General features: G+C 38.0%; 1 protein-coding gene across 1 annotated transcript in view; it reads left to right on the top strand.

The window, feature by feature from the left end:
* Positions 1–25,701, top strand: part of NUFIP1 (nuclear FMR1 interacting protein 1) — a 51,125-nt gene extending 25,424 nt beyond the window's left edge. The window contains exons 7-10 of the mRNA XM_070409036.1: positions 3,194–3,387; positions 12,322–12,438; positions 23,110–23,336; positions 25,404–25,701. Of these exons, the coding sequence (XP_070265137.1) occupies positions 3,194–3,387; positions 12,322–12,438; positions 23,110–23,336; positions 25,404–25,520 (655 nt within the window). The 3' untranslated portion in view covers positions 25,521–25,701. The remainder of the gene's footprint in view (positions 1–3,193; positions 3,388–12,321; positions 12,439–23,109; positions 23,337–25,403) is intronic.
* The last annotated feature ends 478 nt before the right edge of the window (positions 25,702–26,179 follow it).

The following is a 26,179-nucleotide window of genomic DNA, read 5'->3' as shown; positions in this document are numbered from 1 at the left end:
TGCATCTGTGTTTTTATTTTCATTAAATGTTGATTAAATAAACTCTCCTTTTAAATGAGTGTCAAACAATGGTGTAATAGAACTAATCCCTCAAAGGTGGGGTGGAATGCAAATACTAAATAACTATTTTTTCAATTAAGTCTTACTGATCTCATCAGTTAAAGGATCATCCTAACTCATTACTTATTAGTGATTACCTTAAAGATGATCATTCAAAAATGAGCTGTGGTCACGTGCAGGCAGCATCTCTGAATGGATACAGGGAAGGCATTGTGATTGGGAGCCTGAGGAAAGTGGCCACTCTTCATTATCCTCATGGTGATGGTGGGCTAGAGGCAGCAACATTATTTGTTTTGGCTTTGATGACTCTGTTGAGGTATTAGCACAACATTTCTGGATGGAAATTGGTCCATGGTTCTCTGCAAAATTTGGAGCATATATATGACTGGAGGCCCGGTGCACAAAATTCATGCACTGGGGGTGGGGGTGGGGGAGGTTGTCCCTTAGCCCAGCCTGCACCCTCTCCAATTTGGGACTGCTGGCTCCTAACCACTCACCTGCCTGCCTGCCTGATCACCCCCTAACCGCTCCCCTGCCGGCCTGATTGACACCTAACTGCTCCCCTGCCGGCCTGGTTGCCCCCAACTGCCCTCCCCTGCAGGCCTGGTCACCCCCAACTGCCCTCCCCTGCAGGCTTGCTCACCCCCAACTGCCCTCCCCTGCAGGCTTGCTCACCCCCAACTGCCCTCCCCTGCTGGCCATCTTGTGACAACATGGGGGCGGCCATCATGTGATGACGTGGGGGTGGCCATCTTGTGATGATGTGAGGGCTTGAGGGTTAATTTGCATATTACCCCTTTATTATATAGGATTTTTTGGGATGGGACTTTGTAAAGATTATGGTGAATCTAAAAGGATTAAGAACTCATGCATTGCAGAGATATTAAATGAATATGGGAACAGGTGAGCAGGAATTCTTCCCAGGGTTGTGTCTCATGGAATAAAAAAATGAAGCTGAAGTGCAGATCGGAGGAGTTCAAAACAAGGCAGGAATTTATTGCAAACAAACACGGGCTCCCCAGCATTCTGCTCTTCCCCTTATATCTGCTGAAGGCCTGCTCTTTGTCTATCTGTGCCGCTCTCTGATTGGTTTCTGGCCTTTTTGCAACATTTTGTTTTGCACTTGCAAGAAAAACATCTTTGTTTCAAAACATCCTGTTTTCTGCAAAACATTTTTTTATTTGTTTCAGCTATTCTACGATTCCTCCTTCTTCTACTCCTAACCCTATCTACTAATTCTGCTTTAACTCCTTTCAGTAATAACTACCATTTATTAAGGGCCCAGTATGTTAACTTGTTCTAGAAGCACTTCATGGTAATTCTCTCTACATCTCTATGGTTCCCATTCTACATACAGATGAGGGAGTAAACTGACTCAGAGGTATTAATATTGTCAAAGACACAACCAGAAGATGGCAAAATTAACCCAGATTTCTAGTTTTTATACTCCTAAGTGAATTTTGCCTGATGACAAATTAGGATAAGCATATGTATCTTTGTGAAAACTCAGCCCCACCAAAGGATACCTTATATTACAGTCTACTGGGAATAGACCTGTTTGTTTTTTTGTTAGTCCTCACCCGAGGATATTTTTCTCATTGATTGGGAGGGAGGGAAGCGGGGGGAAGAGAAAGAGAGAGAGAGAGAGAGAGAGAGAGAGATTGGTTGCCTCCTGCACTTGCCCTGCCCGGGAGTCATCCTGCAACCCAGGTACATGCCCTTGACCAGAAATCGAACCTGAGACCCTTTGGTGCCCAGGTGGATGCTCTATCCAGTGAGCCACACCAGCCAGGGCATAAACCTTTTTTTTTTTTTTTTTTTTTATGGCCTTTTTTTGCCCTGGCTGGTGTGGCTCGGTTGGGCTTCATCTGTGCACCAAAAGATTACCAGTTTGATTCTCAGGGCACATGCCCAGGTTTCAGGCCAATCCCCCATAGCGGGTGTGCAGGAGGCAGCTAATCGATGCTTTGCTCTCACATCGAAGTCTCTCTCTCTCTCTCTCTCTCTCTCTCTCTCTCTCTCTAAAAAATCAATTAAAAAAAATAAAAAATAATAAAATGACCTTTTTTTCTCTACACGTAGTTTACATTAGAATATGCTGACACAGTATTTTTTTTCCTTTTTTTTTTTTTTAAATATATTTTATTGATTTTTTACAGAGAAGAAGGGAGAGGGATAGAGAGCTAGAAACATCAATGAGAGAAACATCGATCAGCTGCCTCCTGCATGCCCCCCAGTGGGGATGCGCCCGCAACCAAGGTACATGCCCTTGACCGGAATCGAACCCGGGACCCTTGAGTCCGCAGGCCGACACTCTATCCACTGAGCCAAACCGGTTCGGCTTTTTTTTTTTTTTTTTCCTTCTAAGAGGAGTAATTGTAGTGGTTGAGAGGGCACTGAATTTGAGGTAGCTGTGAAATTGTGCTCAGTCTATAAGTTTATCCTCCTGTAAAGTAAATAGTACCTGTCTAACTAATTTCAAAGAGCTGTCATGAAAATTAAACAAGGCAGTATATTTGTAAATGCTTCAGAAACTTTCAGGCTCCTTAAAAATGAGTAGATAAAAGTTAGCACACTTTTTAAAAATTGATTTCAGAGAGGAAGGAAGAGGGAGTGAGAGATAGAAACATCAGAAAGAATCACTACATGCTCCACACTAAAGGCATGTGCTCTGACCAGAAATCAAACCATGACCTCTTGGTTCATGGGTCAAAGCTCAACCACTAAGCCATGCCAGCTGGGCAAAAGTTAACACACTTTATGAGAAACACTTTTTTATGTACAATAGGAATGAAAGAAAGCTGCCTGTTAAATTCACCTGCTATTGATTATACAACATAGCCCAATTTCAGAGGTATTAAAATGTGGGAAGCAATGTGCATCTTGGAATTGATAAAATATGGTATATTGTGGTGTGTTATTCTTTTAAAGTTCTTCCATAGAGTTCTCTGTGTTTGGAAACCATTGAGTTTATTTTATTCTGGTCTCTTTAATGAACTAGGCTACAAGTGATTGATTGACAGATTTCTTTTGCATTCAGTAGACTTTTTCAAATATTTTTTGAAAGGTCAGTGTCTTTTATATTAAAAATAGCATATATATTTATTTTTATTTTTTTATTTTTTTCCTCCAGTAAGATGAAGGGAATGTCCAGACATTCACAGATGGCAAAGATCAGAAGTTCTGGCAGACATCACAAGTGGGAAAATGACTGTGCCAGACAGAGAGCAGCCATCGGATCAAGCAATTCCTTGGTTGATTCAAAGCCTGAAGGTCCACCGAAGGCAAATGCAGACCCTCTGAGTGTTTTGGTAAATACTGATTCTGGTAAGTTAATCCGGGAAAAGGTGTGTTTGTAAGTATAGGCAATGATGCTGAAGTTGATTCTTGACAGCATTGTTTGTAGAGAGTTTAATGGCAAATATGTAAAAATGTAGAATGATGCTTTTGCTTTTATTTTTTACAGAAATTCCTTGTAAAAAACCTCATTTCAGGACATCTTTTCTGAACTGGGGGGTAGATGTATGAGGCAGACAAGATGTGGAAGAAAGATAATATATGTTGGATAATTTTCATAGTATGATGTAATCTTGGAACTTTTTTTTTTTTGTGGTTGTCATTTTTTTTTATTCTTTTTAAAAAATATATTATAATAAGTATTACCAAGGGTATTACATATGTGTCATCCCCCCCCCCCCCCCCCCGCGCCCTTGACAATCCCCTGCCCTCCCTTACCCCCCAGTGTCTTATGTCCATTAGTTATGCTTATATGCATGCATACAAGTCCTTCGGTTGATCTCTTACTCCCCTCCCTTCTGCCCCCAACCCTCTCTGGCCTTCCCACTGAAGTTTGACAATCAGTTTGAGGCAGCTCTGCCTCTGCATCTATTATTGTTCAAAAGTTTGTAATGGTCTTTATTATCCATGAATGAGTGAGATCATGTGGTATTTTTCCTTCATTGACTGGCTTATTTCACTTAGCATAATGCTCTCCAGTTCCATCTATGCTGTTGCAAATGGTAAGAGTTTGGAACCTTTCTTAAGATTGTCCTGAGTGTTGACGCTGTAGATTCAAATTTGCTCAATTATTTGAATTTTTACCACCATAAAGTAGTAATCCCAGTGGAAGTTAGTATTATTTATGCTTCTGATCATTGGGTAAATAATATTAATTCATTGTATTTGAGTAATACTACTACTCTTCCTCGGGCATAGAATATATTTATGTGTTTATTGAATTCCCTCTAGACCTTATGGGGCAAATTTACTCTTGCTTATAAATTGATAAATTAAAGGACCAAAATGCTGCTATCCCATGCAGATCTCATTTAACCTCTGAGACTCCATTTTCCCTTCTGAAAAATGAAAATTTATATATAAATATTTCTATTACCTTTCCTTCCAATAGCATTGGGAGGCTTTATCTAATTGCATGTGTTTCCTCATTTGCAAAGGAGTATTATTAGTGAGTGGGCTAAGGTTACATTGTAGGTTTTCCAGCAGCCTCTGTTCAGCCTGGAAGATAGTGGCTTCACATGACAGATTATTGAACTTGTTTCCTTATAATAAACCTTTTACATATGTACTGTCTCTACTTTCATTTTAGAATTGAAGAACACAAGGTAAGTGATTTACCTTCGTCATACTGCTAGTTAGTGGCAGAACCAGAGTTTGAACTTAGGAGTCTGACTGCACTGGTACACCATACTTCCTCTGAATGTGAAGTCTGAATTTGTCTAAAAAATATTACGTGAGGCTAGGATAGTTGAGATGTGGGAGAGAGTTTAGAAAAGGCAGATGAAATTTTGGGTCAGCACTTAGTTTACTCTTGGGCACCAATTTTCGCTTTCCCTTCAAAAAATGTTGGTGCCTACACTTCTTCACATTTATAATGTGTGACCTTGATGATAAATTACCACCTGTACCCAAATATACACTCTCATGTCATTAAAATGCTTGAAACACAAATATGAAGACTACCATTATAATCAAGTTACTAATTTGAAAATTATTTAATTTTTCACTGATGCAGTTCTCTAAGTGAACGTTTAAAGAACTCTGTAATATTGAGTGGTCTTTGTTGTTTTTGTTTTGTTAGCTTTGGTAGATGGATAATTCTGTTTTCTCATTTTATAAAGAAAATTTCTTAATCCTCACCTGAGGATATGTTCATTGATTTTAGGGAGAGAAAAAAGGAGAGAGAAAGAAAGAAAGAAATATCGATGTGAGAGAGAAACATTGATGTGAGAGAGAAACATTGATCAGCTGCCTGCTATGCACCCCCACCGGGGATCAGAACCCGAAACCTACATATGTGCCCTGACTGGGAATCGCACCCGCAACCTTTTGGTGTATGGGACAGTGTTTCAACAAACTGAGCAACCCAGCTGGGGCTGTTTTCTCATATGTAAAGAAGTATTTCAGTATGTGCTAATCTGGTGAAATAACAATGAAAAGATGATTATATGTATCTTGCTTTTACTTAATCCTGTAGCTAGGTCTTTAAGAGACACTTTAGATATGAGCAACAGTAATAAAAACCTTTCATCCTCATTTTGTGGGGAAAAACTCATGTTATCCTTTACCTCAGATTTCTTCTGGATGTTTACATTTTCCAAATCAGTGTTTAGACAAACTGGTTTTTCAACTTTTCATTACAGGTAGAGCTACAGAAAACCACATGTACCATTTTTTTCAGATGCCCTAAATATTCTCAGCATCTCCACTCTCCAATATATCAGCCTTACACTTGTTTGGAGGTAGCTTCCTTCACCTTGGGCCAGAGCCAGTCAAACCCAGTTGTGTGCTAAATATTCAGGGTGCAGCACAGCGTTGTGATAATGGTGCGTTTGTGTTCTCATATGCACTTAACACTTCTCAGCATAAAGCTGACTTTCAGAATGGAGATCTCCCAATTCCTTATATTTTTTTGCCTTTTTTTTTTTTCTTGGCTCAGAATCTAATCCAGACATCAGCATTCACATTTTAGATAAGACAACAGTTCTTAATCTTTATAAACCTCATATCATACTTAGAAAATCTTTACCTGAGCCCTCCTTTTTGTAATACTTGGTAGTTTGTCAACTCTCACTAATTGTGCATAGGCTTTAAACGTAGGGTTGACAGTGTTTCAAGGGGAAGCATATCATTTGGAGTCTCCCAGTTTGTCACTTTTGAGTATGGCTTGTTGGCACTAGATTTTCTTTTAAACTTTTTGGTATCTCATTTGTTTGGACCACATTTATTTTGTTGCTGTTCTTTAAATATACATACAACATGTTTTATGGCTTTCCTGGCCTGTGGTTTTAATAAGTTTTAACTGAGCACGAAAGAAAGTAGCTGGTCAGTAATGTGTCCTTGATCATTGCTGACCGAAGCGCCTCAGCAGCCACAAAACAAAAAGGACCCAATTTGTCATTTATTCATTGTGATATAGCTATTATCATAGAACACTGACTAGGACAGCATTCTTTGCACTGACATAAGCTAAATGGGCTTCTGTTGTTTAAAAGGTAGATGTTAAAGTAAGAAAATAAGCAGGCCTAGCACACCTGCTGTCATGAATGCCCATTGTTAAATATCTGTTTTTGAGTTGGAAACCATAAAACCAAGTTTCCATTTTTTAAGGATGATTTTTTTTCAATAGATAGCATTTTCTTTACGAGACTTAATTTGAAAATGTTCTTGAGGTTAGAGCATATAACTAACTGTGTTTTGTTCCATAAGGGCAATAGCAAATGGTAGGAGGATGCCCTGCTGGTGTAGCTCAGTAGTTGAGCATCGACCTATGAATCAGAAGGTCACGGTTCCATTCCCAGTCAGGGCACATGCCCGGGTTGTGGGCTCGTTCCCCAATGGGGGACATGCAGAAGGCAGCTGATCGATGATTTTCTTTCATCATTGATGTTTCTATCTCCCCCTCTCCCTTCTTCTCTGAAATCAATAAAAATATATTTTTAAAAAAAGAAAAGAAAATGGTAGGAAGAGAGACAAGTAAAGAAATAAATTGTAGAAAGAAGCCAGATATGAAGCTTTTACAACTAATGTGGAGAGTTGGGCAAGGCATTCAGAAGGCAATTTTTTTTTCTGTTTTCATTTTAATAGGGATTTACTGAGATCCTGCTTTTTGCTTGCCTAGCACTATGATTCAGAGAAGTCTCTCTCTGCCTTCAAGAAACTCAGTCTAGTGATAGGTTTTAGATTATTGTATTATATTTTTGGTTAGTGGGAATATGACATGTATACATGAGAAGTGAGATTTACCATAAGAAAAGTATCAGTAGTGTTTTAACAGTAAGAGAAATTATTTGAGCTGGTATTTTATAATCATTTTAAAGTTTAATTTTATCATCTTCATTGCTACTGTTTTTATACTGATGTTTTTAGTTTCGAGAAATGTTTTGGCTGTTTTTATTAAAAAGTGAGTGAAGCCCTCGCTGGTTTGGCTCAGTGGATAGAGCATCGGCCTGTGGACTGAAAGGTCCCAGGTTCAATTCCGGTCAAGGACACATGCCCAGGTTGTGGGCTCGCCCCACAGTAGGGGTCATGCAGGAGGCAGCCGATCAATGGTTCTTTCTCATCATTGATGTTTCTATCTCTCTTTCCCTCTCCCTTCCTCTCTGAAATCAATAAAAAAAAAAAAGTTACATTTAGAAAAAAAGTGAGTGAAGCCCTAGCCGGTTTGGCTAAGTGGATAGAGCATCATACTGCGGACCAGAGGGCCCTGGGTTCAATTCCGGTCAAGGGCATGTACCTCAGTTGTAGGCTGCTCCTTGGCCCGGGCCCTGGTCGAGGCATGTGCAGGAGGCAGCCAATCGATGTGTTTCTCTCACATCGATATTTCTCTGTCTTCCCCTCTAAAAATCAATGGAAAGATATCCTTGGGTGAGGATTAAAAATAAAAAAGTGAGTGAAGTTTGTTGAGTGTTATTCTGTCATCTAGAACAGTGTCTTTGGCATAGTCCTTCCAGGGTAGCTTCTCAAAATGCCTCTGTTAGAACTGCTAGGTGTGTCTGGAGGGCTTTGGAAACAGCTTTCTCTTTTGAGATGAAAAGTCACCGTACAGGACATTTTGATCAAGTCAAAAGGGATAGCACCCCTTTTCAAAGTGTTATTTTGTGTGGTGGATTTCCAGTACACAGTTGAGGGGGAATAAAATAGGGAAGGAGTTGTTCATTTGTGTGAATTCCTAACTCTTACCTTTGGGAAGGCAGTCAGGTACAGTGAGCTTCGTGACACTCCTAGTAATCATGAAAACACCAAACACCAAGATTGTGGTTTTACCATTCTCCAATTAAAGAGACTAGACCAGAGCTTTTTGGAGAAATGATTGAAGTTTGGGAAAGGGAAAATATAAGGTGAGCCTAGAGCATCTAATGCAGTGCCAGACAGGAAGAAAGTGCTCAAAAAACAGGATGTGGGCAGGTTAGAAGGATATAAGGACCAACTGGAAGTGCTCCCAATGGCTAAACTTGTAACAATTTTGAGCCACAAAATTAATAATAATAGATTGTAGCCAAAAGAATAAAATAGATATTCATGAGTCTAACTGATATAAATAAATATGGGGAGGGGGGACAACTCTTTTTTATAGAAGAATTTCAGTAATAATTGTAGAAGGGTTAGGGAGAAATAGAAAGTCACCATTAGAACACCACAGTAATAATTGTTTCAGGCAAGAGCCACTGGTGAATGGTACTTTAAGGTAAAATAGAGCATTTATATAGCCTCAAAATATCTCCCCCAAATATTAGGTAGTGATGTTGAACAGGCAGTTAGATTATTTTGGAGTTTAGGGGAAAATTGAAGGCTGCAGGTATAAATGTATAATTCACCGGCATCTAGATAGTATTTTAAAATTTGTGATAAAATGAAATCATAGGAGGAGGCAAAAAGAAAAACTCACTGAGGATTGGAACCAGGGGCACTTGAAAAATTTGGAAGTTGGTCAATGAGGAGAATTCAGTAGGGTCTGGAAGCCACATGAATAAAATGTTTTTTAAAAAGTAAAACATGAGCCCTGGCCAGTGTGTCTCAGTTGGTCAGAGCGTTGTCTCATGCACCGAAGGGTCATGGGTTCAATTCCTGGTCAGGGCACGTATCTAGATTGTGGGTTTGATTCCTGGTCATTGTATATATGGGAGGCAGCAGATCAATGATTCTTTCTCATCATTGATGTTTCTGTCTCTGCCTCTCCGTTCCTCTCTGCAATCAATAAAAATGTATTTTAAAAAAAGTAAAACATGATTACTGTCAAATGTTGTCACTAAGTTAAATAAGATGTGAACCGAGAAATAACCTCTAGATTTGTCAACACGGAAGAAGCAGGTTAATTTTGGCAGGAAAAGCTTCATTGGTGTGGAGGGCCTGAAAGACAAATTGGAGTAAATTCTGGAGTGGGTCAGACAGCTGTAGGAAATTTCAGGCCCAGGTGATGTCCTGGTGAATTTTATCAAATAGCTGTTTGGAATTTTGCTGTAAAAGGGAGCAGTGAAATGGGGCTGTTAGTGCAAAGAAGACATGTATTAGCATTGTTATTGACCAAAGAGACATTTTAATAGGATGGCTTCATTTTTTAAAATTAAATTTATTGGGATGACATTGGTCAACATGATCATATAGGTTTCAGGTCTGGGTCTCTGTTACAAGATCACATATTGCACTGTGTGCCCACCACCCAAAGTCAGATTTTCTCCTGTCATCAAATGGTGAAACCACATTTACCACCCCCCCTTTCCCATTGGCAACCACCACACACTGCTGTTTGTGTTCACAAGTTTGTTTTATATCCCACATGAGTGAAATCTTAAGATTCTTAGCTTTTTCTGACTGACCTATTTCACTTAGCATAATGTTCTCAAGGTCCATCCATGTTGTAAATGGTGCTATTCCATCCTTTCTTATGGCTGAGTAGTATTCCACTGTGTATATGAACCACATCTTCTTTATCCACTCCTTTATCGCAAGACACTTCAGTTGTTTCCATGTCTTGGCCACTGTGAATAGTGCTGCAGTGAACATAGGGGTGCATATATCATTGCAAATACGTAATTTCCAGTTTTGGGGTATATACCCAGGAAAGGGATTGCTAGCCCATATTTCCCTAATTGCTTAGTGAGGTTGGACATTTTTTTCATATATCTATTGGCTGCTCGTATGTCTTCTTGGGAGAGGTGTTTCCAGGTCCTCTGCCTACTTTTGATTGGGTTGTTTGTTTGGTGTTGAGTTTTATGAGTTCTTTATATATTTTAGAAATTAAGCCTTTGTCAGAGCTACTGCTTGCAAATATCATCATCTCCCATCTGCTTGGCTGCCTTTTTGTTTTATTGTTAGTTTCTTTTGCTGTGCTGAAGCTTTTTAGTTTGATATAGTCCTATTCATGTATTTTTGCCTTTACTTCCCTTGGAATTGCTTCCTTTAAGAAGAGGACTTTATATCTGTAGGAGATATTCTAACCCTCTAGTTAAGAATTGGGATTTGGAGTCAGATGGCCAGGACTTAAATTTGACCCAGCTGTTGTATACTAGTAATTGTGTTGCCTAAGGGAAAATTATCAGATTCTTTGAATTTGGTTTCATCACCTGTAATTAATACTGAAAGTGATACCTCATAAGGATGAAATGTGCTCATGCTTTTAAAGAACAGGTATCTCTTTGGTATCTTTTTGGTATCTCTTTTTGGGTCTTAGAAGGAAATAATACAGTTTGGCCTATCATCATTCAAATAATGGGATGAACAATCTCTATACTAATATTGTTGTAGATTGTTTTTAATCCATTGAAAATATATATCAGTATTAATTATACTTAGAGAGATAGATAAAAACAATACATATTTCCCTTTCCCTTTATAAATCCAGGAGAAAAGGTGATAAGTTAGCATAAAAATGCCTGGCCGGTGCAGCTCAGTGGTTGAGCGTTCACCTATGAACCAGGTCACAGTTCAATTCCCAGTCAGGGGGTGTGCAGGAGGCAGCCAATCAGTGTTTCTCCCATCCTCTCTGAAAAAAATTAAAAAAATTTATTTTAAAAATTGACAAGCAGTTTTTGGACGGTCTGGTGCTGGGCAGTGTGGATGGGTGGAGGAGAAAGGATTTAACTTCACTAGATTTAACCACTAGAACAGGGGTGGGCAAACTTTTTGACTCGAGGGCCACAATGGGTTCTTAAACTGGACCGGAGGACCAGAACAAAAGCATGGATGGAGTGTTTGTGTGAACTAATATAAATTCAAAGTAAACATCATTACATAAAAGGGTACGGTCTTTTTTTTTTTTAGTTTTATTCATTTCAAACGGGCCGGATCCGGCCCGCGGGCCGTAGTTTGCCCACGGCTGCACTAGAAGGTGGTAGTTCCACATTCATAGAAGAGTATACTCCCATTTTCTATTGGCATGTTTTGCTTTCCCCTAGATTTAGTGGACATTAAATGCTGTCTTGAAACATCTCATATTGGTTGTGGGTTAAGTTAGTTCATTACATAGACAAGTTACTTATTGTCTTCATTCTTCAGTCAGGCTTTATTTTTATTGGTTGTTTTGAATACATTTAATATATTTTTAGACCTGCCAAAAACAAATGTAATAGGTAGCGTCCTGGGGCTACAGCTAGGCTTGTTGGGCTCTGATCAAACACTTTACCTTTGGCAGGCTTTTGAGTACTTCAGTTCTCATGCGTGGCTTGTTTAGTTAAGTTCTTAGAAGTTCACATTCCAAATAATAAAAACGTTGGACAGATTAATTTCAGCAAAATTCTTTGATTAAGCTTTTATCTATAAAATGGCATAAATATTACTTCCTTAAAACCAGTCTTAAAAATAACACAGGTAGATATTGTTATATTTTATTCCTAAATCTAATATTCAAAGTCTGATCCTAATCAAGGGAATTTAATACATTTCTGGTCTTTCTACTATCTTAATGAAATTAATTAATAGCATACATAAAGTAAATACAATAAATTAATAGCAAATACTGTAATTAAATTAATATAAAGAAGGCCCAAATTCCATAATCTGTGAAATAACAGTTGTGTATAGCTTCCATTTGCCCCTGTGTCTTCTCTTTGGGGCAAATTACTTCTCTGATCATGAAGATTTAAACCAAGGAGAAATTTTTCAGGTCCTTTGAGTTTTGTTCTTCGGGAAGATTTAGGAAAAAATTATTTTCCTAACACATGAGGAAGTAGGGGCTGTCAGCTTTCTTTTTATTGTGGTAGATATTTTTGGTATACTGTTTTACTCTTGGTTCTTTTTCTGTTTCAGAGTCTGATAAAGAGGAGAAACCACAAAGTACTGTCATACCCAAGGAAGTGACACCAGCACTGTGCTCATTAATGAACAACTATGGCAGTCTGTCAGGGTCAGAGAGTGAGCCAGAAGGTAAGTTATGGCCTCAGTTGTTGCAATGGGTTTGTTTTATTTTGTTGCTTTTGCCTTTGATATATACTATGCATCAGTAGTGTCCATTCATCCGAGGAAATATGTGTCATGCACGTTCCTATTTGATATTTAAATTCCTATTTCATTTGATTCAGAAGTAAAGTTAACATGGGACAAAGGAAACAAATGGGGAAATGTATTGCTATTCTGGGAGAAAAAGGTAAACATAATACAGTGAGAGAATGGGAAGAAGAGAGAATATCGACTAATGGTATTGAAGAAAATTCTAAAAGATATAACAAAGGAAGTTAATTTCTTGTCTCTACTCTCCCTGCACCTTTGGTGGGTAAAAAGAGGTCCTTTATGACAGAGATGATGATAGACTTTCCTAAATATATATAGGGTATTGCTCTTCATAGAGCAGATTTACATAAATTACCTAACTTTTTAACAAAGCAACCCTGTACTTGTGGTTGCATTAGTTTTAAAGGTTGGAAGAAATGAATCCTTTCAAGAGTCTTTCTGAGAAGTCAGTTATGTTCAGAAGACATATTTTACCCTTAAAGATGATGATGAGCCAGTTTAATCTCTAGCATCTCTTAAAAGAGCTGTGAGTTGCCTTGGCTAGTGTGGCTCAGTTGATTGAATATCATCCCATGCACCAAGTGGTTGCTCGTTTGATTCCGGGTCATGGCATGTGCCCAGGTTGTGGGCTCAGTCCCCAGTGGGGGGTGTTCAGGTGGCAGCCGATCAGTGATTCTCTCATCACTGTTTCTATCTCTCTCTCTCTCTCTCTTTGTCTCTCTCTCCCTTCCTCTCTCTAGAATCAACAAAAACATATATATATATATATATATATATATATATATATATATTTTATTTTATTTATTTATTTATTTTTTAAAGAGCTGTGAGTAGGCCATTGATCTGTTGTAGTGTCATTTGCAGTTCTTAACCCAGTGTTCCTATCAGTAATTCAGCATATGCTTTCATGAATAAGCCTGTGTCCTGCTGTTGTGGAAATCTGACTCTTCATGGTAATTTTATTTAGGCTTTACCAACCATGAGAGAATTCATGTGTATGTATCACAGGCCAAGATGAGTAATCACAATAGGAAATGTACTGAAGATCAGAATATAGAGTCTAACAGTGAATATACAGAATGAAGGGAATATGTGAATGTAAGTGGATGAGGATGGCAGCACTTTAATGTTGACTAGGCTAGAGATAATCAGTGTTTGTATAGTTGGAAGATGTTAAAGAAGAAAGAATTGGGTTTTAATATGAAAGATAATGTTTAGATCTATCTGTAATAGGAATTTTTTTTTCTTTTTAAAATGGGTTCTGGCTTACTATGGTAGCTGGTTAAAAGCTACTTGAAGTTTTTGAAATATGAACTACTTTGGCTTTATCAGATAGTTGCCCCTTTTTTAAAAAAAATGAAAGTATTATTTATCTCTTTACTCTTGTTTCCATTGCACTGATATGAAGATGGAGTTATTCTTTAAACACATATTACATTTTCTGCTTATCAGTTGTATTTATGACAGGTGATAGCAAAGAAAGCTATTACCAGATTACAGAATCCAGTAAAAACAAGCTGTGTGAATGCTTTCTTCTCTCTCTCTTAAGATAAAACATTTAATGCTTTTATACTCATGACTTCATTTTGAGGCTACCACCTTTTTTTAACTAGAAGGAAGAAAAGAAACGAAGGGATCTTTGAGGTCCCACCCCTTCACTTCATAGAACCTTAAGCTTAGAACGGATAAGCTTTCAAAGCTAGTGTGAGTCTGAGCAGATGCAAAGCTTAAGTTTAGGGACTTAAACGTGTAAAGAAGCCAGCTATATTGCCTTCCAGTAGACCCTCTCTCTGTGTGGCATTTGTTGTCTTCTTGCACAGTAAGTCATAACCTTTTTTTTTTTAATTGGGGTGACATTGGTTAATAAGATTGCATAGGTTCAAGTGGACGTTTTGATAACTACCATCTGTGCCTATGAGTTTCAGTTTTGACATCATATAGTTCTTAGCTTTTTCTGATGGGCTTATTTTGCTTAGTATAATATTCTCAAGGTCCATCCATGTTGTCGCAAATGGCAGTATTTCATCTTTTCTTATGACTGAGTAATATTCCATAGTGTATATGAACCACATCATCTTTATCCAATCCTTTATCGAAGGACACTTTTGTTGTCTCCATGTCTTGGCCATCATGAACAATGCTGAATGAACATAGGGGTGCATATATCTTTGTGAATAAATGTTTTCGAGTTTTTCGGGTAGATACCCAGAAGAGGAATTGCTGGGTCATATGGTAGCTCTATTCTTAATTTGTTGAGGAACAGTCATAGTGGTTCTACCAGTTTACATTCCCACCAGCAGTGACTGAGGGTTCCCTCTTCTCCACAACCTCTCCAACACTTGTTATTGCTTGTCTTGTTGATAATGGCCATTCTAACAGGTGTGAAGTGGTATCTCATTGTAGTTTTGATTTGCATTTCCCTAATAGTTAGTGAAGTTGAACATCTTTTCATATATCTGTTGGCTATTTGTATGTCTTCTTGGAAGAAGTGTCTGTTTTAAGTAGGCTGCCTATTTTTTAATTGGATTGTTTGTTTGGTGTTGACTTGTATGAGTTCTTTATATACTTTGGATATTAACCTCTTGTCGGAGCTGTTCTTTGCAAATACGGTAAACCCTTGATTTTGCGGGCCTTGGTTTAACAGACTTTGGATTTAATGGATAAACTATCCAGTCTGTATGTCACTTGTGAAAATTAACAGCCTATTAATTTTAAAATGCTTTTAACCAAGATTTGCTGAGGATTTGTCATATATGGCCTTTATTATATTGAGTTACTTTCCTTCTATTCTTATTTTATTGAGTGTTTTAATCATAAATGGGTGTTGTGTCTTATCAAATGCTTTTTCTGCATCTATTGATAAGGTCATCTGATTTTTATTTGTTGTTATGTTAATGTGGTGTATTACATTGATTGATTTGCATATGTTGAACCATCCTTATGCTCCTGGAATGAACCCCAGTTGGTTGTGATGTGTCATTTTTTTATGTATTGTTGTATTTGATTTGCTAGTGTTTGTTTAGGATTTTTACATCTGTATTCATCAGTGATATAGGTCTTTAGTTTTCTTGGTTCATGTTATTCTTGCCAGATTTTGGTATCAGGGTTATGTTGGCCTCATAAAAGCTGTTAGGAAGTGTTGCCTCTAATTCAGTTTTTTTTGGAAGAGTTTGAGAAGGATAGGTATTAAATCTTCTTTGAATGTTTGGTAGAATTCACTGGTGAAGCCATCTGGTCCTGGACTTTTATTTTTTGGGAGGTTTTTGATGGTTGTTTCAATTTCCTCATTGTTGATCAGTCTATTTAGATTTTCTAATTCTTCATGATTCAGTCTAGGAAGGTTATATATTTCTAGGAATTTACCCTTTTTTCCTATGTCATTGAATTTAGTGACATATAGTCTTTCATAGTATTCTAGTATGATCCTTTATATATCTGTGATGTCTATGGTAACTTCTCTTTCATTTCTGATTTTGTTTATATGAGTCTTTCCTCTTTTCCTTAGTGATTTTAGCCACAGCGTTGTCAATTTTATTAATCTTTTCAAAGAGCCTGCTCTTTGTTGCATTAATTGTTCTCTATTTCATTCAATTCCGCTCTAATTTTTATTATTTCCTTCTAACTTTGAGTTGCTTTTGTTCTTTTTCTAGTTCTTTAAGATGTAATGTTAAGTTGTTTACTTAGGATTTCTCTTGTTTCTTGAGATAGGCCTGTAATGATATAAACTTCCCTCTTAATACTACTTTCACTGCATCCCAGAAGTTTCGCATTGTCATTCCCATTTGTCTCTGTATATCTTTTAATCTCACCTTTTATTTCTTCACTAGAGGCCTGGTGCACGAATTTGTGCACCAGTGGGGTCCCTCGGCCTGGCATGTGGGATTGGGCCAAAACCGGCTCTCCAACATCCCCCAAGGGGTCTTGGATTTCAAGAGGGCGCAGGCCAGGCTGAGGGACCCCACTGGTGCACCATTGGGGCTGGGGAGGGACGCGGGAGGTTGGCCAGCTGGGGAGGGTCCGTGGGAAGGCTCCAGGGCATGTCCAGCCCATCTCCCTCAGTCCTGATTCGGCTGGACCCCAGCAGCAAGCTAACCTACCAGTTAGAGCATCTGCCCCCTGGTTGTCAGTGCATGTCATAGCAACTGGTCAACCAGTCGACTGTCTGCCCCCCCCCCCCCCCCCCCCGCCCCCGGGGTCAGTGCACATCATAGCGAGTGGTTGAGTGACATTAGCATATCAAGATATTACGCTTTGATTGGTTGAACAGCCAACAGTCGATTGGACACTTAGCATATTAGGCTTTTATTATATAGGATTGACCCAGTCATTTTTAGTAGTATGTTGTTTAATCTCCACATATTTGTGCATTTCCTTTTTCCAGGTGATTCCTAATTTCAAAGCATTGTGGTCAGAGAATATGCTTGGTATTATCAGTATTCTTAAATTTGTTGAGGCTAGTTTGTGACCCAATGTATGTCTGTCCTTGAGAATGTTCCATGTGTACTGGAGAAGAACATACAATCCGATGTTCTGCGAAGAAAGGTTCTATAAATGTCAATTATGTCCATTTGATCTAATGTGTCATTTAAGGCCGATATTTCTTTTCTTTTATTTTCTTTTTAATATGTTTTATTGATTTCAGAGAGGAAGGGGAGAGAGAGATAGAAACATCAATGATGAGAGAGAATCATTGATTAGCTGCCTCCTGCACGCCCCACACTGGGGATCGAGCCCACAACCCCCCTGTCCAGGAGTCAAACCATGACCTCCTGGTTCATGGGTCAACGCTCAACCACTAAGCCATGCCTGCTCGGCAAGGCTGATATTTCTTTATTGATTTTCTGTTTGGTTGATCTGTCTACAGCTGGCAATGGAGTATTTAGGTCTCCAACTATGATAGTGTTTTTGTCAGTTTCTCCCTTTAGTTCTGTTAGTGTTGTTCTATATATTTTGGTACTCCCTGATTAGCTGCATTAGTCTTCTTGATGGTAGTGTTCTTTTTATCATTATAAAATGTCCATCTTTGTCTCTTACTACCTTGGTTATTTTGAGATATATTTTACTAGACTTAAGTATGGCTATGCCTGCTTTTCTGTGGATGCTGTTTGCTTGGAGACAGTCTTTCTCTATCTTCACAGATTAGATGTGTCTCCTGAAGGCAACATATGGTTGGATTTTGGGTTTTTTTACCTAACCTGCTACTTTGTGCCTTTTTATTAGTGAGTTCAATCAATTTACTTTTAGGGTAATTATTGATATGTAACCCTTTTATCCTTTGTTTCCTGTGCCTCCATTGGTTCTTTTTCTTTGTATTTCTGTTTGTTGTTTTTGTTTGACGGTATTCCATACTTCTATCCTCTATTTACTCTTTTTTTTAAGTGATGTGCCTCAGTTTGTTTTGTGTGTGTGTGTGTGTTTACCATTAGGTTTATGAAAAAGAAATTTCCACATATACAGTAGTCCTTTTTCTTTTGAATGCATCTGATCTCCATCCTCCGAAAATTCTGACCTTTTCCCCATCCCTTTTTATGCTTTTGTTGTCACAAATGATCTCTGTTCATGCTGTAAGTTTGTTAACGATCTTACTTGTAGTTTTGCCTATTCTTATAGGTAACAAAGGATGCTGTTTATTAATAGATGTGTTTGATTTTGTGTAAATTCATTTTGACTAACTATCCAAAATGCCCTGCCTTATGGAAACGCCCTTGCCAAACATTTCTAAGCTATAAGAATTATTTTATGTAGTTTGAATTCAGCTTTATTAAGCCATCAAGTCACTAACAAATTTCTAGCTTTCAGTATTAATTCTGGCTATAGAATAGGGTACTGAGACATAGGGACTTTGGAATAAATAAAGGAAATAAAGTGGGCCTTCTCTGAGCCATGAAATAGCATTTAGAAGGCTGCTCATTTAAGTGGATTCTAGATTAAGAGAGCTGTCTGATTTTCACAGATATTAACAATTGTTTCTTTTTTTTTTTAAGATACATACCCTCATAAAAAATTAAAGAGCTGTACAGAATGATATGCTGTCTGTATCAAAATGAGGAGCATAGAGGAATGCTTATGAAGTCACTCTGTGACTCACCCAGCATACCATAGGCACTCCCTAAGCACTTACAATAATACATAGTTTTTTTTTCCATCTTTATTGTTGAGAGTATTACAGATGCCCCCCCCCCCTATTTTTCCCCCATTGGCTCCCTCCGTCTGACTTTTGTCCTACCCCAGGCCTTCACCACATTATTGTCTGTGTATCTTTATAGCTAAAATCTGTTTCAATTTAGGGATTGACATAAAAATGTATAGTAGATCTTAAACATAAGTAATGTTTTCCTGGAAAGAGTTTTAAACAAGGAAAGACTCCATCAAGAAAGATGGAAGTAAAAGGTGAGGCTCTGCTTCACCCTGCACATAGGAAAGAAAATGTCAATGAACAGTATTTCCTACTTTTTTTTCCCAATATATTTTTTTATTGGTTTCAGAGAGGAAGGGAGAGGGAGAGAGAGATAGAAACATCAGTGTTGAGAGAGAGTCATTTTTTGGCTGCATCCTGCCCGCCCCCCCTAGGGATTAAGCCCGCCCCCCCCCTCCCCCCCCCCCAGGGATTAAGCCCACAACCCAGGCATGTGACCTCCTGATTCATAGGTTGACGCTCAACCACTGAGCCCCGCAGGTCAGGTAATGAGTAGTATCTTCAAATGGGTTAGTTTGATATCTGTTCTGAGTGGGTTTTTGTTGTTTTCCTCGTTTAGTTATTTGTTTTATTTTGCCATATTAGAAATTAAGTGCAGTTTTACAACTCCCCAAAATTATTGTTTCTTCAAATTGTGTTGGCTATGACTGGGGATCTTTAAATTGACAACTCATTCAAAAGGCTGTAAACCAAAAAGAGTGATTTAGGTTTGAAAAAACTCAATGGCTATATTTTAAATTTATTTGGATTGATAAATATTATCTTCTACTAGAGGCTCGGTACACGAAATTCATGCGGGGGCGGGGGGGGGGGGGGGCGTCCCTCAGCCCGGCCTGCACATCTCGCAATCTGGGACCCCTCGGGGGATGTCCAACTGCCAGTTCAGGCCCGATCCCACAGGAATTGCTGCAGGATCGGGCATAAACTGGCAGTCGGACATCCCTCTCACAATCCGGGACTGCTGGCTCCTAAACCGCTCATCTGCCTGCCTGGCTGATTGCCCCTAACCACTCTGCCTGCCTGCCTGCCTGCCTGATGCCCCTAACTGCTCGCCTGACTGCCTGATCACCCCTAACTGCCTCTGTCTGCCTGCCTGATTGCCCCTAACCACTCTGCCTGCCTACCTGATCACCCCTAACTGCTCGGCTGCCTGCCTTATTGCCCCTAACTGCCTCTGCCTTGGCCCCGCCACAGCAGCTTCGTCCGGAAGGTTGTTTGGCCGTCTGGTCTAATTAGCATATTACACTTTTATCATTATAGATATATATATAAAAACCTAAGTGACTGACCGTTCATCCGACTGATACATCTGACACACACTGGCAATTTGAAAATAAACGTTGACTCGCGCATGCGTGATACATATAAAGCTCTCAGTGCCAATCGCACAGGTGTTTTGATCTGTCATTGCTGATCGTGAATTTAGTGGTTTCAATCGTGAATTCAATTTTCCCATTGAATTTCTTAATAGTACTCCTTCGGGAATGCCATGTCATAAATTAAAATTGAAAGTAGGTGCAATCATCATGCTACTGAGAAATCTTAATAGTAAATGGGGTCTTTGTAATGGTCCTAGATTTATTATCAAAAGATTGTGACCTAACATAATTGAAGCTGAAGTATTAACAGGATCTGTGGAAGGAGAGGTTGTTCTGATTCCAAGAATTGATTTTTTTCCATCTGACACTGGCCTCCTATTTAAATTAATTCAAAGACAGTTTCCCGTGATGCCAGCATTTGCGATGACTATTAATAAATCACAAGGACAAACTCTAGACAGAGTAGGAATATTCCTACCTGAGCCCATTTTCGGACATGGTCAGTTATATGTTGCTTGTGATGTTAAAGTTGTAAATACTTCATCACAAGGGAAATTAGTCAAGCACTCTGAAAGTGTTTTTACTCCTAGTGTGGTTTACAGGGAAATATTAGAATAAATTTAATCAGTTTATTAGTCATTGTTTTTATATCATGTTTTTGTTGTTCTTATATCATGTTAAAATATTAAAATATTTCTTCTAATTAATATCCTTTCAATGTTCACGAATCCGTGCACCGGCCACTAGTATTAAAATATTGCCCTTGCCAGTTTTGCTCAGTGGAAAGAGCATCAACCTGTGGAACAAAGGGTCCTGGGTTCGATTCCGGTCATGGGCATGTACCTTGGTTGCAGGCTCCTCCCCGACCTGGGACCTGGTCAGGGCTCGTGCAGGAGGCAGTCAATCAATGTGCTTCTCTTACATAGATGTTTCTCTCTGTCTTTCCCTTTCTCTTCCATTCCTCTAAAAATCAATGGAAAAAATAGCCTTGGGTGAGGATTAACAAAAACAAACAATAAATAAAGGTGATTAAATGTTTAAAAAAAATGACACTAAGCTGGGAAATGTGGATCTTGAGAAAAATATAAATGGTTCCAATTTCTCATTCTTAAACAGCAAATTGACAATATAGCTCTGATTCATTTGACTTCTGTACTCCTGGGTTGGGAGAGCAGTACTTGAAAGGGCAAGGAATAATAGAAAGTAATGCCCTCGTTTTTCTTTTGCCTTTATTATTCCCATAATTTTGAACTCTATGAACCACTTTGAATTCTTAGCTCCATTCTTTTATGGTTATATTTGTCTTTTTCCCCCTTCATCACTTTGAGGCACATCAAAACTACTATTATCATGACAAGTTATTTTATAGTGCTTACTCTGTATCAGGCCCTATTTTATGTGCTTTACTCATTTAATTATTTCCATAACCTTATGAAGTACATACCATTGTTTATGAGGAAATTTAGGAAGAGTTAAGTAACTTGACCCAAAATCACATAGTAAGTGCTAGTTTTGTGACATTTTCCTGCATGTATATTGACACTCTGTTATTAGCTGTTACTGTTCCATGTTCTTGATACATTTATTTCTTTATCATTATGAACTGTCCCTCTTTATCCCAGGTGACAGTCTGTCCCTGTTCTGAATTCTCCTTTGACTGATATTGATATAGTTTTCTTATGATTTGTGTATACTTGTTATCTTCTATCCTTTTACTTTTAACCTGTGGCTTTATATGGGCAGTCCTCACTTTGCACTGTTCTTTGGTAACTGAGATTTAATCTCAGTTCAAATTGTGTAAAGTAAGGATTACCTATGATTTTAAAGGTTTTTTTGTTTGTTTGTTTTTTTGTAGACATCATGTAGTTCTTTTTCCCCCCTCAGTCTGATCTTAACCTTTTAACTACAGTGTTAAAACTATTTACATATATTGTAATAGTTGATATGATTTGTTTATTTTTGTCTCGTCTCATCTGTTTTTTGTTTGTTTTGTTGTTGCTGTTGTTAATCCTCACCCGAGGATATTCCTCCATTGGTTTTTTTAGAGAGAGTGGAAGGGAAGGGAAGGGACAGAGAGAGAAACATTGATTGGTTGCCTCCCACACATGCCCCAATCAGGGCTGGGGATTGAGCCTGCAACAGAGGCATGTGACATTGATCAGAATCAAACCCAGGATCCTTCAGTCCACGGGCCCACGCTCTATCCACTGAGCCAAACCAGCTAGGGCTGTCTCACCTGTTTTATTTTCTTTTCCTGCCTTTGGATTAATTCTATATTTTTAGGCCAGTGCAAATGTTGGTTTATTAGATATATTCCTTTGTTTTCTTTAATAAGAGTTGGTCTAGAGTTTATAGTATGCAACTTTAACTTATCACAGTTTACTTTCAGATGATGTTATAGCATTTCACATACAATTTAAGAAATTTGTAGCAATACTAGAGGCCCGGTGCATGAACTCGTGCACGGGTGGGGTCCAGCTGGTCCTTGCTGATTGGGCCGGCTGGTGGAAGGGGCCGTGGGTGGTTGGCTGGCCGGCATTGCCCGCTGGTCGAACTCCCGGTCGAGGGGACAATTTGCATATTAGCCTTTTATTATATAGAATATTTACATTTTTCTCTTCCCTTCTTTCGTGTTATTGTTATTATAGATTTTATCTCTACAGATGTTATAAACCCCACATACATTGTTATTATTTTTGCTTTATATTATCATTATATTTAAAAGAATTTTCAAACAAGAAAACAATGTATTTTGTATTTATTCACACATATTGACTGTTTCTGGCACTCTTCATTCTTCATTTGTGTAGATCCAAGTTTCAATCTTGTATTATTTCTTTCATAGGGATCACTTTCTTTAATTCTTTGTGGTAATCTCCTCAAGTCTTGGCAGTTATAATTCCCAATTTTTAAAAAGTATTATAATACATAGTAAATGCCTAGTTCTAATTAATAATTAGGAAGTATTATGGCTGGGAGAAGTTATTATGGTTTTTGTTGTTGTTGTTGTTACCTTTTAGAAGGATAACCTGTGTTTTTGTTTTTAATCTTTGTGGTTTTTATCGCATTTAGAAACTCCCATTAAGACCGAAGCGGATGTTCTGGCGGAAGACTGGGTTCTTCATAGTGATACTCCTAAGGGACCAAATCAAGATGTTAAACCAACTGTTAGAAATTTCTCAGAAGCCAGAAGCCAAAAGAAAAGTTTCAAAAAGACAAACCCTAAGAGGAAGAAAGATTGCCACAACTATCATGCTTTATTTGAACCAAGAACACATCATCCATATCTCTTGGAAATGGTAAATGATTTTCTTTTTCCCCTCTTTATTTTATCTTTATTTCCCCCCATCACCATTTATCCCTGATATGGGTCTTCCATCTCGACCCACCCCTAGACCCCCCACATTCACTACACTGTGGTTCATGTCCATGAGTTATTCCTCTCTTTCTCTCTCTCTCTCTCTCTCTCTCTTTCTCTCTCTCTCTCTCGTTTCGGGTTAATCCTCACTCGAGGATATTTTCCCATTTATTTTTAGAGAGAGTGGAAGGGAGGGGGAGAGACAGAGAGAGAGAAACATAGATATGTGAGAGAGAGATATCATTTGGTTGCCTCCTACACGCACCCCACTCGGGTCGAGGATTGAGCCTGTAACCGAGGTATGTGCCCCTGACCAGAATCGAACCCACGACCCTCCAGTCTGCAGGCTGACGCTCTATCTACCTGAGCCAAACCAGCTAGGGCTCTTTCTTTCCCCCTGCCCCTTTCCTATTTGCTTAATCCTACAATTTTCAAAACTGCTTAAAATAAAAGAATCTAGGTTTAACTGATTGGTTACAAAAAGTGTATTGAGGTATACTGACACATAAAGTTTTCACTGAAAGCACAGCTAAATACACTGGCAGACTGAAAGGAGAAAAGGTTTTTTTGTTTTGTTTTAATCTTCACCCAAGGATATTTTTCCATTGATTTGAGTGGAAGAAAGAAAGAGAGGGAGAAAGAAAGAAACAAACAAACATTGATGTGAGAAAGAAACATCTATTGGTTGCCTCCTATAGGCGCCCTGATCTGGAATCCAACCCACAACCTAGGCTTGTACCCTAAGTGGGAATTGAACTTGCAACCTTATGCTGTACGAGATGATGCTCCAACCAACTGAGCCACTCAGCCAGGGTGAGAAAAGGAAACATTTGTGCATTATTGGCTTTATTCTCAGTGTGGTATGCTAAAAAAATCTATTATCTTTTTTTAAATTATAAAGAGGAAGCAATGCATCTTTTGATTCTAAATAATGGACATGAAACTATTCAAAGGTCCAAGGCTTTCGTGTATAAGAGTGATAGAAATAGAAATATTCCTAAATTTTTAATGGAGTTGTAACACTGTTGACATTCTGTGAAAATTCTGTTTGGTTTTGCCTTGTCAGATAAGTGCTTGTGCTGTAGCTAAAGTGTTCTGTGGCTACACTCCATGAGGGTTACATGTAGACACAGTTGCTTCTGATTAAATGGATCTGAAATGAGCACTCTGTTTTGTAAATTTCAGTGCTATATAAAGTAAATTGTATTTTTAAAATGTTTGCCTAATAGGGGCAAATTAAATCATTTTTCCACTGAAAGTTCCTTATGTGATGTTTTCAAACTACAGTGGGGCCTTGACTTACGAGTTTAATTCGTTCTGAGACCGAGCTCATTAAGGAGCTCGTTAACTCAAATTACTCTGTCAGCTCAATACAAAAAATCGGCGGAGAGACAGCTGGTATCTCAAAAAACTCGTTAGTCAGGACACTCGTAAGTCAAGGCCCCACTGTATATTAAGGACACCAGAAAATAACTTGAGGTCACTTTTATCTTTTTGACAAATTACCAATGACTCCTTGGATATGTACTTATTCTAAATACCAGGGATTTTTAGCTTTCTTTTAATTACAATAAGCACAAAAATGGGAAGTTATAAAAGTCCAGGAATATTGGGATTTTTAACTATTAGATTAGTATTATTACTCTCTTTACTATACCTACTTACCAATTTGTATACTGTTTATAGATTTGGGTTTGGTAGGATCCTGTTTAATATGATTTTTATATTAAAGAATTGCAGGCTTTTAAACCTATATTTTTTGTCCTTTGTCAGATACTCCTAGGGAAGAACCCAAATGTTAACATTTATGCTGTTAAAAAGCTAGATAATCTTGGTATAAATTAAGAGGAAATGTTCTTTCATTCTTTTTTAGCAAATAATTAGTAAATATAATGTACATCTTTATTGTTCTGTGTTTTCATATGGGGAAGGCACACGTAATACTGTAGATTATATTTCTTGGCTATATTTTATTTACTAGCTAATCTCTGTATTTATTGTTTTTTAGCTTTTAGCTCCAGACATTCGACATGAAAGAAATGTGATTTTGCAGTGTGTTCGGTACATCATCAAAAAAGACTTTTTTGGACTTAATAGTAATTCTATGAAAACTGAAGATGTGTAGGTGTCTGATGTTTCAGCACTCAAAATTGAAGCATTTAAAATAGTGCTATGCTCAAGTTAGTGGAGGAAAACTTCTTTTTAAACTGGATTAGTCATTGAATTGTAAGCTTCATATGATACTATGTTGGATTTTTTATTCTTTTCTTTGAATCTGTGTAAATAAATACACAACTGATTTTTAATACTGTGTCTTCTGTATTGTTATTGAACATAATTGCTGGCAGAATTATCTTTATTTGTATATATTGTATGTATTGCTGTCATGTACGGAAATCTGCTCTTGGACCAGTTAAGAATTGAGGATATTGGTGTAGTAGTAAAGAATAAAGCTTTAAAAATGTTTAATTCAACTGAGCAAAGCTGTAGGTTAGAGAGAGAGATATAGTTATTTTGTTTTTAATGCAGGAGAGAAGTATCATTCTTTAACTGTAGGAGGAGGAAATATTTTTAAAATAAACCAGGTTAAATTAATGTAATAGAAAGTGTTGAGATTTAAATTTTTAGTTTATTTCAAAGAACATTTTGAAATTCACCTATTGCCACTACTTAAGTAGCTCAAATATTGAATGTTTGAAATAGTAATATTGATATGGCCTCTGTGTATATTTAGATTCAGTTAAAGTGCTTGTTTTGGTATGGTTCAGAATTGGACCTTTTTAA

Source organism: Myotis yumanensis, unplaced genomic scaffold, assembly GCF_028538775.1.
Source record: "Myotis yumanensis isolate MYYU_CA2020_CCGP unplaced genomic scaffold, mMyoYum1.0.hap1 SCAF_3, whole genome shotgun sequence".
NCBI classification, from domain to species: Eukaryota; Metazoa; Chordata; class Mammalia; order Chiroptera; family Vespertilionidae; genus Myotis; species Myotis yumanensis.
Note: the sequence above shows the minus strand (reverse complement) of the source record. Positions and strands in the feature narration are given on the sequence as shown.